This window comes from Perca flavescens, chromosome 24 (assembly GCF_004354835.1).
Source record: "Perca flavescens isolate YP-PL-M2 chromosome 24, PFLA_1.0, whole genome shotgun sequence".
Lineage (NCBI taxonomy): Eukaryota > Metazoa > Chordata > Actinopteri > Perciformes > Percidae > Perca > Perca flavescens.
In genome coordinates, this window is record NC_041354.1 from 2,143,858 (window position 1) to 2,163,381 (window position 19,524).

Consider the following 19,524-nt stretch of genomic DNA (forward strand, 5'->3'; position numbering starts at 1 on the left):
TCGTCATCTATGCTAATCTGTGTACCTTGGCGGAGTCTGAACTCTTCATGTAGGGTTCAGTGCAGTGGGTGATCCCCCCCTGCAGGACCTTCTCAATCCTGGCCACCAGGAAGATCTCTGGATGGGGGCACGTGACTGAGAACACCCCCTGTCTGGGGTACTGGAGAGCACCCACTGGGAGCCCACTGCCCTGCCTGAGACCAGCCAGGGGACCGTCACAACTGCCATTGATGTGCAAGTCTTGTCTGCTACTAGAGCCTGACGTCATTTTTCGGACCAAAGGGTGGTTGAGATCCACGTGGAAGTCGGCCGAGATCTTTCTACCGTTCTGGACGTCGAAGAGGGACAAGACCACATAGAAAGGCTCCACCTTTGATGAAAGGGAAATATTTGTGTGATGAAAAACAAAAAAGAAAGTAACCTAATGCACTTCTCATTTTCCATCAAGTCAAAATGTGCCATTGAGGTAATTCATCTTTCTATTCACTCTTTCCACCATGCATTTCCATTACTCGTGTGTGTGTGTGTGTGTGTGTGTGTGTGTGTGTGTGTTTCTCCTAAGTAGCAGAGCTAATAGCTGTGGTTTCCCAGCTGAGTGCCGAGTGTAAAAGGAGTCCTCTTCCTACAGAGACAGAGACCTTGGAGAGTGACAGCAGGAAACCAGCCTTGTCCTGGTGCTAATTCATGGTGGGAGGCCCAGACTGGTTGCCATGGTAGCGGCCATTCCTCGTGCCAACACCACCAGTTTTGATGGGGTCCAGCCAAGTGGGCCATATGAAGTGTCTGTAATCATAACTGATTCGGACCTCGCCCTCGTTTTATAAAGGACCTTTCCTCAAATGACGCTGGAAGCATGTTTTTGTACTTGCAAATACATGTCCATTCATAGAAGTGTGATTTCTAAGTCAAGAAGAGTGCAGGTTGTAATTAACACCAACTTTTTTTTTTTTTTTTAATTGAAACATACATTAGTTGTTGGCCCCTCTTCATTCTCTGCAACACAGCCCTGCAGGTTGAAAGACAGGTCATGACAGCTGACTAGGACTCTCTTCCCAAACTTCTCTTCAAACTGCCGCACATCTGGCTCAATGCCAGAGAAGTCCAGTTTCTGTGGAAACGAGATGTTAGAAGGCTGAAATTGCCCTGGCACAATTTTGGCCATGAAATCGATAAATTGACTGTGGTGCTAGTTAGTATTTAAACACTGCTTTAAACAATGCACAACATGCACAGGGCTTTGTAGTCAGGTATTCTTCATCACCTGTGTGTCAGGGTCCAGAGTGAACAGTTTCAGGCGAGCTTCACTCCTCATTTTAGACTCAATATCTCTGGCAGTCTGTTAAACAAAGCATTAATGTATTTAACATCAACAACAGCTCGTTATTAAAAAGAAAGTGGAATGAAATATATCATGGTGTCCATATCAGAGGCCTGGTTTGGATATACAGTATCAAACTAAATGGAGGAATGAACAATGTAGTCAGGAAATCCAAGGACAATGTATTCAGTGTAGCCAGTGCAATGTAAAATCACATTGCCTTTGCAAAGTCCAAGTCTGCATGCATTTTCTTTATCAGAACAGTGGCTTGAAACCATGTTGAGGTGTGAGAGTCAACAAATACATTTACTGTAAGTTGTGGGATGGAAAATCAAAACGATGAGCTGAAAGGCGCTAAAACACCCAGTAGAGCTGAGAGGAATTGGGTGATAATTATCTGTAGGTCTGTCACTTCAAGCAACCTCTTTCACAGGACACTTGAGTCATTTGATCCATTTTTGATAAAAAACTATTGATTAGAGCAGATTTAACTCTATAGGTTGACTTTATTACAGCAAATCAGACTATGCCTTTAAATGTTTGTTTTCAGACTGCCACGTTCCACTCCTGTTTAGCACCAGTGTTGGCATCATCTGGCCTCTGCATAAGGAGGCCATACACACTTTACCAGATGTTTGCTTGGCTAGCACCAACAGGAAACCTGGTTGCAGTAAATACAGCTGTTTAGCAATTCCACTCAAAGCAAAGCTGTTACAGTTCAGACTGCTTCCAAGTTAGGATCATTGTGGCACCTTCAGACATACGTAGCACTTCAGTCTACAGTATGTGGACTAATCCATATGGTGTGGCTTGTTGTATGGTTAAACAGAGGTGGTGAGCATTGTTTTAACATGTAATTTGATAGAAAAAAAATAGGCTACCTGAAAGCTGTCTTGAAAACTTCCAGAGGAGAGGTCTGTTTTTCCATGCTCCTCATCTGTTGGAGAGATCAACGTTAACTCTGTTAGCTGATACAATTATATAAAATCATAATGTGTTGGCCTCTCTATGAGGGGTGAACATTACATAAGAAAAAAATATTGATAATAAAGTTGTTTATCATAAGGAAACATCCTGGAGATTATTATTCTATATTCATTATTCCATCGGCTACAGGCAAATTAAAGAAGCCAAGTGCAGCAAGCATCAAAAGACATGGAGACAAACAAATGCAGACACAAACCCTGTAAGGCAGGCAAATAAGTACATGCAGTAATAATTGAGCTGATAAAACAAACAAGATGTCAAAGCAATGAAATAAAGTGCACAAAAACACACCGTCATGCAGGTCTCCGTTCCTCTTCTCCTGCATGGCCTGTTCAAAGCTGCTGTGGAGAATCTTGTTGAGGGTGCCGATCCACTCCTCCATCTCTGCTTCGCTTTCTGCAGCCAGCAGGAACGTACTCTTATCCTGCATCTTCAGCTCAAAGGCAAACCGACGCACTTTGCTGTTCTGAAAGAACACAAATGCTAACATTAATGTCATACAGTCCATTTTATTATTATCATTCCAGGCCTCTAGAGGCCCCTTTTCTACAAGAAGCTTAAAGAATGCACACTTTTTCTAAATTCATATTCTGGGGGCGGTGGTTTTAAAAGCCCCAGTGCATACGATTGTTTACCTGAACAACCCCCATGCATGAGTCAAGGAAGATGGTTCCTTTGGGTTCCTTGGAGGTGTTCTCATCCTTGTAGAAGTTGAGGTTGTAGGATCCATCTCCCAGCTGGGCCAGATGGAAGTACCTCCTCTTGAAGGACTAGAGGATGAAACTAGAGAACTTTAACATCCCAAATGGCCTCTTTCTCTTTAAAAATACCCCAAGGGTGGAGATGGGGCATGGGAAAGCTCAAGGGTAAAATGATAAAGTACGACAAGTAATGGGCTACCGTAAGCAATGGCTAATTTGATTTCCACATGTGCAGAGAGAAAAAAGACAAATGGACAGGAGAAAGACCAAGGTTTGTATTTACCCAACATTGAAAGTTATGACACAGAAAACATTTTTGCGAATATTGTCAACACAATACTAGAACCTAAAACGTTTTACATAACAATGGTATCCAGAACGACCAATCCAATTTGATCAAAAGGGAACGAATGATAGATCTTAGTTTTCTGCATGCCAAAAGACTGATTTAGAAAAAAAGACTAGCAGACCAAGTATTACACAATGGGCAAGGCAGTCTTCCATTAAAAAAAAAATGTATATATGAAGAGGCTACTGTAGAGAGATTGATGGATGATCAAGAGGAGCAGGAATACATTCTCCTTGGTGTAAACATCGCAGAGCTGTGTGAGCTCTCAAGGCAATAATTATGTCAAGTTAATGCATTTTATTTATTTAATCTTTTACGCTCTTCCAGAGCTACAGAAAACATTATACAACTGTTTCCACAAACTTAGTAGTACTCCTCGTGCCAAGTTACTTCATGTGTACAATCTGTGTAGTGCCCCTTTAACCACATTGCCTAAAAAGTGTGTATTTACATAACTATCAACACTGCTACAGTCACTACTAACAATATTAGAAGGGGCTGTGAAAGTGTTGCCTTTAGTGGTTAAAGCTGTTAGCGTACCCACCCGCATAGTAACACTGATTGCACTGTTCATGTTGCCTTTGTACAGCCAGCCATGTTTAGACACTCCTCCCTTCTGAGATCCGAGGGAGGCTGTGTCCTGCAAGAGGAGGTGCAAAGAACACACATTAGCATGTGTATTTTACACTTAAATTAAACCAAACACAGATGAGAATTACATACAGTACATGTATGTCTGTATGCGTCTCCCTCTACTCCATTAATGGATAAAACACATACATGCTCTCACATAAATTTAATTGCACACTGTAAGGTTGAAAATATGCTGACTGCCCACATTGACGGTCTGTTCAGAAGAATGCTCTTCATTAAAAGCAACATTTAGATCAACACTGCACTTTTCTAATCTCAGGGGATTTTAGCTGTGACAGTGTGTCCATTAAAGGTCACTGGTGTTCCGTTAAATCAATGCCTGAAGTGAGGTAATTATTGGGAGGAGATATGCCCTTAAAATGCTACTAATTTCATGAAGATGTCTGCTATTCTGGGAAACGGCGAGGGCCTAGAACATTAAACAAAAGATCCAAAGGTTGCCTTGTAATAAAGGAGTGAAATTAAATAAATGAATACAATGTTGTGCAATAAATTCAATAGTTTGTGCTCTATTGCATTCCCTTGTAATCAAGTTTCTGTTTAAACAGGGTTTGTTGAGGCCTAGAGAAAGGTTAAACTTATTTCAGAAGTGAATTGTGAGAAGACTATGGGACAGACGTGTTCCCTAAACAAAGAAGAAGAAAAAGGTTTGGGATTGGTGGACTCACCTCATCTTTCTCTTTATCTTCATCCACCTCAAACAGGTGAGCTGCCAGTTTCTCAGGTCTCAACGCCTTACTGAAAGTACAGGGAAAAGATAACTTAGACCTTGCTCACTTAGTTCAACCTCAGTTTACTTAAAACATATCACCCAAGGACTTACATGTACTGCAAGCTATGGACACACACACACACACACACACACACACACACACACACACACACACACACACACACACACACACACACACACACACACACACACACACACACACACACAATCGTAATTAGTTAGGATGGTTTAAATGCAGACTGTCCATTCCTTGTACGTGTAAATGTAATTGCCAAATATTATATTATAGTTAATTTTAGGAAATAATTATGGGGGTTGGGGGAAATGCTTCTAGCTTTACAGGATGTAGCCCAGATACTGCAGCTGCTTTTGTAAGTGCAGCTCAAACCCCAGGCGGACAGTTTGCCCTTTGACCTTTACAAGACCCAGCTTGCTCAGGGGAACTACTAGCATCAAATGTTTTGTCAAGGCCAGGACTTGTCTAGGTTTTACTCTGCAAGGTTTTAAACATGACACACAACATCTGTAAAGCACATTCCTGTCCTTTAGGAAAGTGGCTCGACCAAGGACACATACTTTAAGGATTGTGGGATTTCCTTTAAGTTCTAATGATATCAATCAACAGCAGTCCCAAAATAGCTCTGCTTATCCTTGGTAGAAAAACATAGGAAGCCTTCTATTGTTGTTGTGGAAGAGCTTGGAGCTTCTGTTACACAGATTTCCATCTTTCTAGAGTTCTGGCTAAAACATTCACTGAGCTGTAAACAAAGGGCACTGTCACTGAACAATATAAGATTTACAATATCCCTTGGAGGGTTTTTGCAGCATTGTGTGCTATGCAATGGACAAAACAGACGAGTAGCTGAACAGTACAGGGTTAAAGGCAGAGTAAGTAAAGGTGTAAATCTGAATACTACTGAATTAAAAAAAAGGGACATTGCACTTTCCTAAGCTTTTCTATGAACCATCCATGACTGCCTCCCATACAGTGAATGAGACTGTCCCAAAACGGGGCTAGTGTGGGTCGAGAATTTCAAAACTTACATTTCCCATGATGCAACTCAGTAACATATCAAACTCCTTACCTCCAGTTTTTTGATTTTTTAAATGTGTATTGCCAGGAAAATGGTCTACACCTCACAGCACCTGTTAGCATAGCTGAAGCACACACACTCACTTTGGGAGCTGGCGGAAGTCTCCTGAATACTCCTCATACTTGTAATTGACCACATGCCAGTCAGACTTGTAGGTTTTGATACACTGCAGAGACAGAAAGTGAAGGGGGGGTGAGGGGTCAACAAGAGCAAATTAAGACGAGTACGTACATACGTGGTCCAGACACCGACAGACTCTGGTTTCTAAAACAACCTTGGATTTCTATCCAAAAACATTTTAGTAAGAATTAACTCGGAATGTTGCTTTTAAGGGAGACTTTAAGACTTGAAGGCGCTTTAGCAGATGCAACTATGGTAAAACCACTAAAATACATCACATCCAACTGAAGCTCAGTGCACATAGGGGTTGTAAATATTACTGGGGTAGCCGGTGGAAAATAACAGACGTGTGCTTCGGACTGGATTAAAATCACTGACCAACGCAGGTAATATTGAAAATACCTCATCTCCTCCACAGAAATCAATCCCATCCAGATGGGGCTTTTCTGTAAAATTATTCATTTCAGACCAATGCAGTTGTTTATCGATTGATTGTTTTTGTCATCGTCTGTTCAAGCGAATAAAATTCCCTGGAAGTTTGCAAGTCAAAATGTTAATTTAAGGGATTATGTTATTACATTTTTCATTTCTTCCTATAGAGAGGAGGGAGGCAACCTTAATACTTGACACAACTACAACAAAAACAAGCACCAGTGGTATCACTTGGTTTGAGATATTCCAATGTGTGTTTATCAGTTCTGCGAATTGCTAAAATACACGTTGACTGGAGGCAAGGGGTCACCAAAAAGTAGAAAAATAAATTCAGGGAAGAGCCCATCTGTATAAGGTCTCACAGCTACTCCAGATGTAGTTATGATGTCATTTCTCGCTACAGCCATGGGGGACTATCCCCTATCAGGCTCTATCAGGCCGCACCCCAACTCTCCCAGCACACAGCTCCTCTGAAACAGCATGACGTGAACTACCACTGAACTGTGGACCCCATCTGTAGCCGATCCTCTGCACTGTCAGGAAACATGTGAGGGCGGAGAACACAAATAGAAGTTCATTTAAAGGCTAACAGCAACATTTTTGACGTGCACCATATCAGTTTTCCCTCATCTGTAAATCATGGGAGCGGTCAACAAAACACTTTTCTTTTACACTAGCATCCTCTGAAATCCAATCAGCTGTGCTTGATCCATACACAATTCAGAATGAACGGTTGGCTAGATACGTGTCTGAAGCGCTCCAGTTTCTGATAGGTCTTTCAGGGTGTGAGAGCCAGTTGCATTATCCAGACAGAGGCGAAGCACCTGCGTTTGGCTGTGCTCCAAACAAAAGGATAGACTAGGGCTTTGGTCAGGGCAGAGAGGTTGAGGCTTTGGCCAAGACCAAGGGATAAAGAATGAACAAAGAAGGCTTACGTCCAGGTATGTATTAGTTTTACCTCTTGGACAAACAGCGACTGAGCTTCTTTCTCTGCAGTCTCTGGCACGGTGGAGAACAGAGTCCTGCCCTGGCGCCTCAGGCAGGAGATCTGAGGAGAGAAAGGGAAAGCAGGCATGAAAACAGACTGATAGAGACTGTCACAGCAGAGCCATCCTGCTGGTGTTTTTAATACAACAGGGCAAATTCACTCACATGGTAAACCATTTCCTGCTTTGGGTGTATGTTCGGTGTTGGTGTTACTGCGCCTCATGATTATATGAAGTTGTATTGATCCCCATATGGCACTTCTTTGTACTTTCCTTCAAAAAGGAAGGTCAGCGATTGTAGCAGGTCTCGCTGCCACCGTGGGACACCCTCGGCACAAACCATAGCCAGGACAGATTTACAAACAGTCATTTTACGACTGCTCACACGAATGTGTCGTGAATGTATCGTGATTTGTTTTGTGGCCATTTGTTAAATTGATTCCCTTCCCTAGAATCTATATTTTTTATGATGTCTTTCTTACCAATGACTCACCCTAATATTTCTAGTTTATAGGGTGCCGCCGACTACATCATATCAGTTTCCAGCAAAACAGAGCGAAAGCATAAAATGCAGAGTAACTAAAAAGTTATGCATTTCTTTACAAATGAAATTATTTTTTGGTAAACAGTTTTTTTTTAAATGTCTCACGATATATTGTCTCTAGAAGTGTATTATTCAACTTTTGTTTAATTCTACTGAATCGCAATAAATGAAAATCGCAATACTAATCAAATCGGCACCAATGTATGGTTAAAGAATCAAATCGGTACAGAGGCACAAATCGTCCCAACCCCAATACATTCACACACTTTCTGACTGCATGTCTCTGGTTGCACGGCTTCTCTCTCACGCACAGTCCAGTTGCTCAGAGTTTTTAAACACACTTCAACTAAACAATGGACCTTTTTTACAGCAGACATTTTGACTTGTCACAGTAGGAAAAGCACAGTTGAAATTGATAACTTTAACTTAAGTGTCCCAGGAAGCGATTTCAGTGAGTCAGCATGCACAATACCAGGGCCTCTCTTAAGTGGAATGCAGCCACCATTAATGGTTTTGAATACACTTTCCTACTATGACATGTCAACATGTCTGCCATGAAAAAGGTCTATATCTCACAGCGCAGCTTCCTTGTCTTCCTATTATTCTTCTTAAGGGTTTTACGGCAGTTGGCATCCCTTATGTTGCATTACTGCCTCGTACTGGTGTTAACTGGCAGTTATTATTTTATCCCATTGCAACTTTTTCAATTAAACTGACGTTTTGCAAAAGTCATCTGAAGGTCCAGCACACTACTGCATATGAAGGGAGAGTGGAATCAGACCAACAAGAATCAGCTGTGTCAGTTAACACACCTGGCACTGCTCTGATGAGCTCCCCCCACAGCTGACTGCAAACCACGCCCACCTCCACACTCTGCCTCTCGGATTCCTTCTCGTTCATCCACATAATCAAATCATATCAGATTGTCACATTTAGAGAAACCGTTTGACGTTTTGGGAAATCCGTCTCTGTGCTTTCTTGCCGAGAAAATCATTATCTCTGTATCCTCACCACTCTCACGTCTGCACCACTCATATCTGTCTCATAACTATGAAGCTAGGAAGTTAGCTATCTAAGCTAAGCATGCAGGTTTTGTGACTGACGTTTTCCACTCGTTTTCAGATTTAAGGGTAATAAATCTTGTCTAATCATATTGTTGATCATCAATCATGAGCTATTCTTTCAAACAAAGTTAAAAAGATGAAAGGAGATGGTACTTTTGTTCTTTTTGAGTCGCTAAAAGAAAAAAAGAGAAGAGAAAAAAAACAGTGCTGCAAAGAATGTTCTGCAGCCTTTATTATTCCAGTCCTGATTCTTCATCGTGATAGACAGATACAGCCAGAGAGAGGAGAGCAAAAGGCGCCTCGGGCCTTGCTCCCACTTAGTGTTCTGCTTTTCTACTCAACCCGCAAAGATGAGTAGGAAACAGTGGCACAATGACCTAGTTTTGTCATAAAACTCCTATTCTTACACTGGCAAGCATGTACAGTTATTGAGCCTCTGCCCTCATTTCTCCAGTTCACTCTTGCAATAGCTATCAAAGACTTGTCAGTAGCCCAAACTGAGCTCAGTTTATTCAGTCCAGTTATGTTAAAACATCTGCAGTGAGGAAAATATTGGTCATTCAGGCTGGCAATGCAGGGGTTTGCCTACAGAAGTACAGACTTTTTAGGTTTTGTTGTATAAAAGCAACAAAAAATTGACCTTGTTAAGGAAATTCAGAAAATGCTTTTATTTGCTTTCTTCCTGTGAGAAAGATGATAAAATCAATACCACTCTCATGTCTATCTGACAAATATGAAGCTGGAGCCAGCATTAAACTATAGATAGATAGATAGATAGATAGATAGATAGATAGATAGATAGATAGATAGATAGATAGATAGATAGATAGATAGATAGATAGATAGATAGATAGATAGATAGATAGATAGATAGATAGATAGATAGATAGATAGATAGATAGGTTTTTATTGAGCCTAAAAACATGGGAAATTCCAGTGTTGCAGCAGCAAAATATCAGACACACAGCACACATACAGAATATACCTGAAATAATAGGATACAATATACATGAAATAATAATAGGATAGGATATAAGAACAAATAATTTAAAATATATACAAGTTGGGGAATAAGAATGTACAACTGTTAAACTAGTATTGATAAAGCTGTAGATAAACCTATTGTGCAAGGTGCACTTAGTGCAGTTGTGATGTCACTGAGTCTTATCTCACACTCAGTGATGAAGTGTTAAAAAGTTGAATTGCCTGTGGTAGGAATGATTTCTTGTAGCAGTCTGTGCGACATCGAAGCTGTCGGAGCCTCTGAGAAGGTGCTCCTCTGTTGGACCAGTGTGGGGGGGTGGAGAGGGTGGTCGCCGGAGTTATCCATGATAGATAACAGTTTGTTCAGTGACCTCTTCTCCACCACAGCTTCAAAAGTGTCCTGTTTGCAGCCAATAACGGAGCCAGTTTAAACAAAATGTCCAACTTTTGTTTAAACTTCAATAGTGTCAGCAGGGTGAGTGGGGGCTAAGGGGCCCGTGCTTGGTTATCATACAACTCAAGGGTGAATAGATAATGGCTGAATATTCAATTTTGGGTTAATGGCCAATTAGCATAACGCAGTATAACACCGTAGGACACTTCAAAGACACTACAGTTGTACTCGCACATGCTTCAGAGCCGGTTTCTCAGTCGGTGCACTAACTTTTCCGATTCACTGAAAACAAACGATTCAACACATACACAGCCTGCCTGTTTGACTAGTCACTCACAGGAGACTTTGACCAAAGGACACCCCTGTCATTCAACTGTTAGCAAGAACTGCTGGCTGCCAATTAACAACATTCCTTTCACAGTCATTAAAGCAGGGCTTTGATGGCTTCCACTAGACCAAGGGAGCGTGTTCCCACAGGCAGTGCATGCATCAGCCTATCTGCAGGGCAGGATATCTGGGCAAAGTGGTTGGGGACGGCGATGGGGGAACGGGGGGGAGTGAGTGTTCTGAGGACCGCTTTCTAGTTTGAAAGATGGAAGTGACTGTAGTGTGTTTTATCTGTACATATGTGCAGGATCAAACCTTGGAAGACTCTAAATAAGCTTACTTGACCACTATACTCCGTTATGAATTAAAACCTTAAAATATTGACCACATTCTGTCCAATATCCGTCCAAGGATCTCTCCTGTTCTACATGAGTGCACATGTAGGGGAAGTTGATCCCAACACATCCTCATATCTAAATGACTGAATAGGTTGTTTGCCAATGACTTCCAAAATGACATATACGACAATTGGAGAGCACCAGCAACAGATGCTCGTTGAAACGGTCACAGTTTTGAAGACGTGGTTAACATTGTAATAGGGTTGCAGTTTGGTTAGGTTTAGGCAACAAAAGTACTTGGTTAGGTTTGGGAAAATATCATGGTTTGGGTTAAAATAAGGTTGTTTTGTAACTTAAGCTACATTCGCAAAGTTAAGTATGTTGAGTATGTGACGTTAATTAAGTACAACGACAATTAACGTACGTACGCAAGTTAAGATAAGTCAACGTTGGCTTTTCGTTCCACGCGGGACACAAACAGGGGTCTCCTGGATAAAAGTCCACCAACGCCTAACAATACAGGTCGTAATAAGCTGTTTGTACAGACGACATATGCGGCTGTTTTTTGGGGGCAGGCGGTCTAGTTGATCTATAACTCAACACTTTACCTCCTTCCACATTGAGGCACTCTCTTGCCCACCCAGTTACTGTGTTCAACTGTGTGTATGTACAGTATGTTCAGTACGTGTACATGCTAGACCCATATGTCTGGCTAGCTCGCGCGTTCTCCTTTCTAAGCCCAGTGATGTAAAACATATGGCAGGTTAGACAGATGGAGGGACTGTGTCGGACCATACACACACACACACACACACACACACACACACACACACACACACACACACACACACACACACACACACACACACACACACACACACACACACACACACACACACACACACAAACAGGGCAGTTAACAATGGCTGTGCTCTGCAGCCTTGTAATGAAAACCACTTATCTACTGATTGTGAAATAGTCTAGAAGCAGACTGTATGTTGAAGATTTCCCAATACATACTCTGTTAATGTTCTAAACTCCAAAAGTGTATGGATTCTATTCTCTTGTGTTGATGCCTTAATTTGACAGTTGTTTTATTTATTTTATTACATTTATATAGCGCTTTAGGTTGTATACATATATTTGTCATACAATACATTGTATGACAAATTGGACAGGGAAAGGGAGGATCTTAGAAAACTGGTCACAAATACATAGTTTAATCTTTATAAAAGGTTTAGTAATCTCGTAAAACAGCGGGCCACTTTAGTTTTTAGCAAACGTTACTCAAACAGGAGGAAATAGTGTATTTGCCGAGGCAGATGGCCGCCCACCAAGAGCCAGGGTCTGCCTGTTGAAAGGAAGTTTTTCCTCACCACTGTTCTTCTTCAAATTCTTGCTCTTGTGGGGAAATGTTAGGTCTCCTTAAATTATAGAGTGTGGACTAGACCTACTCTATCTGTTAAGTGTCATGGGATAACTTCTGTTATGATTTGACACTATAAATAAAAATGAAATTGAATTGAATTGTTGGGGACTTCTTTCAGCAGTGGATTAATCCACATTTTGGTGCTCTAGTGAGTATTTGGGGCAGCAGGAAGGTGTATGTGGGATTGAGTCAAAATAAACTACAGTGTCTGTGTTCATGGTAATCAAGGAACATGTCACCCAGTGCAACAGTGTGGCTCATTGATGTTTTTAATATTTTTTTGACAACAATGGAGCTCTATGTCACAGATGAATAAGAAATTCTTGTTAGGAGGATACATACATTGGCTCGGCTCTGCACATGGGATTTGTTAACAACGACAAAAATATTAAAATGACCAGACTTATGCTTTAAAGTCTGATTACTTGCACATTTTTAGGAGACATGAGGAATGACAAACATGTCAGCATGAGTCTGTCAATGTTTTCTCTTTCTCTCTCAAACTGGGAGTGGACCCCGCTGAGATCCCTCTCAGCACAGCGGTGATGTAATGTTGACACAGTCTGTGAGCTTCTTTGAACACAAGCAGCAGATCTATGTAGCGTGTAAATGTTTATAAGAGCGTGAGCCCACGAAGTCAAATTTATAAGAGATTCAACACACGGGTTTACCAAGTAATATCATTTTCTCATATCATCGTAATCAGTTGTTGCAGGAACTGATTTCCTAAAAACTGAAGATGAATTTAAACATCAAGGTATAAAAGAAACGCAGCCATTAAAGACTTCAGCGATGTGTAAATCAGCTGACCTAACTGGGCCAACCTCCCTAACTCTGCAACATCCTTGTTCACCCAACTACAGTCTCCATACATCCATATCCACACCGAGCAGCTTCCATCTGGGGCCTTTGGCTACCTCTGTCAGTCATATGACCCTTGTCCTCTCATAATATTTATTTGTCTCCCCTGGTAACACAAAATGGAGGTGAGACTATTGCAAAAAGGACTGTTTCCCCTCCGTCTCAACTCTTGCTTCATGGATCTCTTCATGGACCATTCTGATGCTGCAGCCCTTTATCAAGTGTTTGACTAATTCAAATCATGAATCTAAAAATACATACACAGTGCAGCTGTATTCCTAAGCACAGCTTCATTTAACCATTTCCAGAAACCCAAAATACAAGTATGAACCAGAAAATGGGCATAATATGTCCCCTTTAAAACTGAGAACCGGTTTTAAATTGAAATTAACATTTCAGCGTGGATTGGCAAGCTCTTAGAAAACAACAAAGAGTATTATTGTGAGTGGCATATTTGTCTACAGGTAAACCATGGTTTCAAACTTCTGCATTATCGTGGACAGCCTTTAATTAATACCAGATACATTGCTCTGCAACTGAGTTGGACCTATAAGAGGGGAACAGCTAAACCAAAGTGTACCTACAGGCCTCAAAAAATAACTCTCTCCACATCTTACCTGGAAGTCGTCCGTGGGGAACTGCAGCATGTCCCGCAGAACATCACTGATGATCTGGGTCTTCCTCTGTAGAAGCACATTCTCATAGTCCAAAGGCTCTATGATCTTCGGCTTTATCTAAAAAAGTAGATTACAGCAGTGGATCAGCAAGTGGCAACATGTGGCAGGATAGACTACCTGTTTTGTTCTCTATAAATATGTGTGGTCTTTTAGTACATTTTCATCATTTGTTGACCAGTAATTGTACAATTAATAAGGGTATCAGTGCATGGGATGAGTTACAAATCTGGGGTATTCACACTGGACAACAAGTTGCTATTGTCTTTTCACCGAGTACAGACAGATACAGCAGCAGGAATTGGCACAGAGACAGAGATGAATGTGGGTTAACAGAAGAGGACATGCTAGACGAGAGAAGCGAGGGATGTATGGATGAGCAAGAGTGTGTGTGTGCCATTGTACCAGTCACTGTGTCATGAGCTCACATTCAAAACCTGAACCAGAGAAGTAGTGGTCATTGCAGCTCTACTAATCACTCCGCAGGAATATACATCCTATGTACAGTCCAAACAGGATTCTTCAGTAAATCCTTATGCTACATTATAACAGAGATGGCTTTGTAAGCATTGGTGCTTGGCAGTAGGTAAGATAGTGTAGCATAGTTCATGATCTAGCAGAGATTAAACTCCCCCAGCACTGCAGACGTCGGCTTTAACATTCCACAGAAAAAAAACCAAGGGATTCCTCCAGCATTTCTTCCCTCAACCAGCCTGACTGTGATATTAGAACCTTGCCACACATGTGTGGCTGTGCCTGCATATTAAAATCAAGACACTGTGCATAAAAAGAGACAAAAGATTAACTCAGCAATGTTAATTATTTCCTTCCTTCCATTATTTAAAGGCCAGATTTATGAATGGAAATGAGTATACCGATACTGCTCTGTGAGGCTGCAGTTTGTACTTTGTAATTTAAGCCAGATGCTAACGTCACTATGCTAACATGCCCACAATGACAATGCTAACATGCTTAAGTTTAGCAGGTGTAAAGTTTACCATCTTAGTTAGTTTACTAATTAGCCCTAAACACAGTCAAGTCAAGCTGAGACTGATAGGAATGTCGTTAGTTTTGCAGGTAGTTGGTCTTAAACCAAGGTAATGGACAGTTTAGCATTTTGACCTGATGATGGATAAAAAAGGGAAGGGATAACCAAAGTTATTACGATTCATCCTAAAGGAGGCATGTTTGTACCACATGTAATGGCATCCATCCAACAGTTTTTAGAATATTTTATATTATCAGTGGAAATATATAAGTAGTTGCTGACCAACCAGTTCCCTTTACTAACAAATAAACAACCAGAAAAATCAGCAACTAGACAAACTATGAACAAAAGTTAGCATCATTCTGTGCGTTTCTAAACTTTCCCTGATTGGAATGTGGCCGCAAGGCGAGGCTGTGATCAATATAATTTGGATTAGCCTCTTGGTCTGGGTCCAATGAACACATAACAAACTGACCATAGATTTACACTTTGATTTGTCCAACCAATCCTCCTGATGATGTAATAAAAATATCCCTCCATATCTCCGAGCCCTTTGGATGTAAAAGATCATCTGATAAGCCGAAAATCGACGGTCCTGATTTCCATCTGGATAATAGCCATTCAGACAGAAGATAACAACAAACAGCTGTGAACTGCGACCTGCCAGTAATTATCTCACATGAATACATTAGAGACACAGTTGTGAGATCAAGTTTAACTTAAAGGCTGATAATGGGCTGTTATTATGCCCCATAAGCTCAAATACTGTCCGTTTAATAATACTCTTACCTAACAAGTGAAATTACCGATGAAAAAATTATCCAAATTTAATAAAATAAAATGACAAACTTTGCATTTAGAAAAATAGTAGTAAAGTGGCAAATTCTTAGGTATCCAAAGACCAGTCCAACCACAACAAAATACCTACATGTATAAAAAGTAAAGTCAAATATAAAAAGATAAGAAAATACAATATATGTTGCTTTTTACAGTGTTCTTTATCTTTATCATTGCACCAACTTTGCAGCCAATTTATTAATCTGCTTGACTCTGGCGCACAGAAACAGTTAATGAACAGAGAGAGCCACAAGTGCTCCATTTCCTAAAAACAGATCAACATTCAACCCCCTAGAGAGGTGTACCCTGAAGATGCTATTTCCCATTTCCGTCTAACCCTTTCAAAAAAAGAAAGAAAACTTCAAAGCTGCTCTTGAAAAAGGAATCTAAGAGACAGAAAACTTGTTAAAACAATCAGATCACATCGGTTCCATTTACGACTACCAGAACTAGAGAGGATTCTATAAAAGTGAGACTGACTTCTATGTAAAAGATAGCACAGCGCACACTTACCGCTGCCACCTGTGACCCTCCAGTCTCCACCTCTGCCTCAATCTCAGCCAGGCTCTTGTACTGCTGTGGAGATTCTATCACCATCTCCCTTTTAGGGGCTTTGCCAGCCCGGCCCTGCATGGTGGTCAATCCTGCCTGCCTGTAAACAGGTGTGAGGCTCACTGCACACACACTGCCATGGCACAAAGTTGCCCGCAGCGTGTGAATGTTGGGAGAGCTTTGCCGACGTCCAGTGAGATTCCCTCTGTACTCAGTCACAATAACCCAGCCTCCCTCTCCCTTTCTCCCGCTCTGTCTCTCATCAGAAGGATATAGGGCCCCTCCCTCCCTCACAGCTGTGCAGCTGTGAGGGTGTGTGTGAATATGAGTGTGTTTGTATGTACAGTATGTGAACTGTGTAAGAAGGAGGGGAGAAGAAATGGACCACTCCCGCATTAAAAACTTAGAAGAGGCCCAGAGATCATGTTGTTATGTGCCTGCTCCACCTGCCTAGTGTGTGTGTTTAAAATACAAAGAGTCAGAAAAGGTAGAAGAAAAGAGGAGATGAATGGAGAAAAAAAAAAATACTGTGTGTTTCGTATATTTAGGTACCAATGAAATACTTACTGGATACCACTACCTACCAGTAGGTACAAGAGAAGATAAATAATAGTAATACCATTACTCAGTATACGGTAGCTGTCAGGAAGAGCCCCAATGGCCTGTTGCACTCCACAGATTTAGCATAGCACTCTTATATTATTGGACAATGTAGCCTGGAGCCTCAAGCAGAGATGACGAGCTACAGAGGTCTGGTGAGCTCCTTTCTTTCTATAATTTAATTTGTAAAATATTGGTGTCGGCCAAGAAATTACAAGTAAAGAAATGCCAAAATTATGTTTTAAAATAGCATCACCTTTCTATAGTTTGTCCATCAGATAGTGAAGTTAATTTTTTCAACTATAAACCGTCCTCGTCCCCAGCAGATTTCACTTTAAGGCAGGGGTGTCAAACTCATTTTCCCAGAGGGCCACACTGGAAAAAGAGAATCACACCAAGGGCCAGACATGTAGAGTTTATTGACGTGCTTTTGTTACTGCATGTCACTTTTTTTTAAACATTTTGGTAGCTTTTTTTCCTCATTTTTGTTGTTTTTGGTTCCAACATTTTTGTGGCTTTCTCAGACATTTGTCACCTTTTTGTAAATGTTTTGCTTTTTTTGACATTTTTGTAAGTTTCTTGTCACATTGTTGTTGACATGAAGCCCTAAAAAAAGTCATCAAAAAAGTTCCTTAGCCATCATAGAATTTAGCTAATCAAGCAAAACAATGTTACATCTTGTTCACAGCCTGAATATGAAAACTCTTTGCAGCTTCTGGGGGAATGTCTGAGTCTCAGAGTCGGCAAATCTGCCATATTCTGCCATATAATGTCAGGTAATTGCAGTTTAAAAAACACTTTCCATGTGTTTTTGGTTTGGCGTACAACTTGGCGGGCCAAAATGTATTGTGAACCCAAATTGATATACAGGCCGGATCTAAATCTGCAATGGGCCGGATTTGGCCCGCGGGCCTTGGGTTTGACACATGTGCTTTAAGGTAACCATTAACATTTTTTATTTATGTTATGGGTTATATAAATAAAACTTGGCCTAACCTTGGCCAATGTATCATTATCAGATGTTTTAAACTCTCAAAAATCAATATCGGTATCGTCCCTGAAAAAATCCTGCGTTGATCAGGCTATATCTATTGTCACTGAAGAAAATGTTTAGCTGTCACGAGTTGCAGGGAAAGAGGACCCAAATGCAGAGAACAGGAGGAAGTTTGTTGCTTGAGGATTTATTGCACCAACAAAAATGAAGTACATACCAAAAAGAGACCAGAAAGTGACTATGTCCAGAACAATGGAACAGGAACTCAAAACTGGAACTCAGAGACAAAAAGGTAGACTCCATGCACAACACACCAACAGAACACACAGCAACAGAAAACAGCACACAGACAGAACGTAACGTAATAATCCAACAAAGGAAACACAGAGACTATATACACAGGGTAACGAACACTAACAAGGGACAGGTGATACAACAGGTGGAAGTACAATCTGAAAAGGCGGGAAACAAACAAAGACAGGGCAATAAGAGCAATAAGACAATAAGAGCGGGGCAGACGTGACATTAGCACTTTACTACAACCGTCAAATGGTACCAACTGGCTAATATGTTACCCCTTATTCAGCTTTATTCATAGGCTTCCAACTTCAGGTCTGAGCCACGAATTCCCAAGCAATCAAACAGTAGCTATTGTGGTGATTATTGTGTAATTATATTGGAATAAGTAAAGCATACTCTCTTACATAGTGTAATGTTGGTAACTTATGGTAGCTAGGTTATTCTCTAACATCAGCTTTGATTGTCAGATGGATGGTACTGCTTTACTGTTGAAATGACTAAAAATAACTATCCCAAGCCACAGTAACAGCATTTAGACACTCAATCTGGGTTGATAAAGTTCTACTCCCCATTGATATACAGCTCTGCTTTGAACTGTTGCTACGCCGTATCCGCTGCAGCAGGCACTCACAGCAGGGTCAGTTAAAACACTCTTCCCCCTTATCCGGCTCTCCGATGCAACACAAACACTCTCCTGCTGCTTCAGGAACAGTTTGAGTTGCCCCTTGTTTCTCCATCCAGTCAGCGTTCTCTCCGAGGAGAATCACTCTCCTTTAATCTTTGAGCAACGGAGGCGCCTCGGCTCAGCTGTTTTCTATCAGAGAGAGTGTTTCAGAATGATGACATTTAAAGTTTTCAATGAGGAATTACTGTGGGTAAATGTATGCAAATCCTGAGTTTTTTTTTCTCTCTGTTATGCTGCGTTAAACACAACTCCCAAACTACACTGCTGTATACAAGCCGCTGCATCTTTCTGACTCTTTGGCATGCAGAATGAGAAGGGGGAGAGGTGGGATGTCAGAGGGAGGCGATGACATGCCACGGGTCAGGATGACTTCAAAGGCCGTTGTCTCTCTGGTGCAGTTTCAGCACCATCGCTCCTAACAAAATGTAGCACAAAGGCGGGTAAGGGTGTGTGTGTGTGTGTGTGCATGTGTGTGAGTTTCACTTTTTGGACAGCAGGGTTCTCTGATGTGTGAGGCACTGTGCATAATTTGCATAACTTGTTTTAACTGTACTTGCTTCAAAGGGGCTTGCTGAAATA

General features: G+C 41.1%; 1 protein-coding gene across 8 annotated transcripts in view; it reads right to left on the reverse strand.

Moving 5' to 3' along the window:
- The window catches only part of dock9b (dedicator of cytokinesis 9b), a 57,675-nt gene that overhangs the window by 24,745 nt on the left and 13,406 nt on the right, over positions 1-19,524 (reverse strand). For 3 of the 8 annotated variants that reach the window (XM_028571974.1, XM_028571972.1, XM_028571971.1), the window contains exons 1-12: positions 16,328-16,647; positions 13,933-14,049; positions 7,347-7,436; positions 5,920-6,002; positions 4,678-4,747; positions 3,900-3,995; positions 2,941-3,075; positions 2,597-2,771; positions 2,200-2,255; positions 1,262-1,336; positions 968-1,108; positions 26-370 (exon numbers count right to left, since the gene is read on the reverse strand). In XM_028571974.1, coding sequence (XP_028427775.1) covers positions 26-370; positions 968-1,108; positions 1,262-1,336; positions 2,200-2,255; positions 2,597-2,771; positions 2,941-3,075; positions 3,900-3,995; positions 4,678-4,747; positions 5,920-6,002; positions 7,347-7,436; positions 13,933-14,049; positions 16,328-16,447 — 1,503 coding nt within the window. In that variant the 5' untranslated portion in view covers positions 16,448-16,647. Of the gene's footprint in view, positions 1-25; positions 371-967; positions 1,109-1,261; positions 1,337-2,199; positions 2,256-2,596; positions 2,772-2,940; positions 3,076-3,899; positions 3,996-4,677; positions 4,748-5,919; positions 6,003-7,346; positions 7,437-7,540; positions 7,723-13,932; positions 14,050-16,327; positions 16,650-18,177; positions 18,307-19,524 lie in introns of those variants that run through there. The other 5 variants (XM_028571973.1, XM_028571978.1, XM_028571976.1 and 2 more) reach the window with 4 other exon arrangements.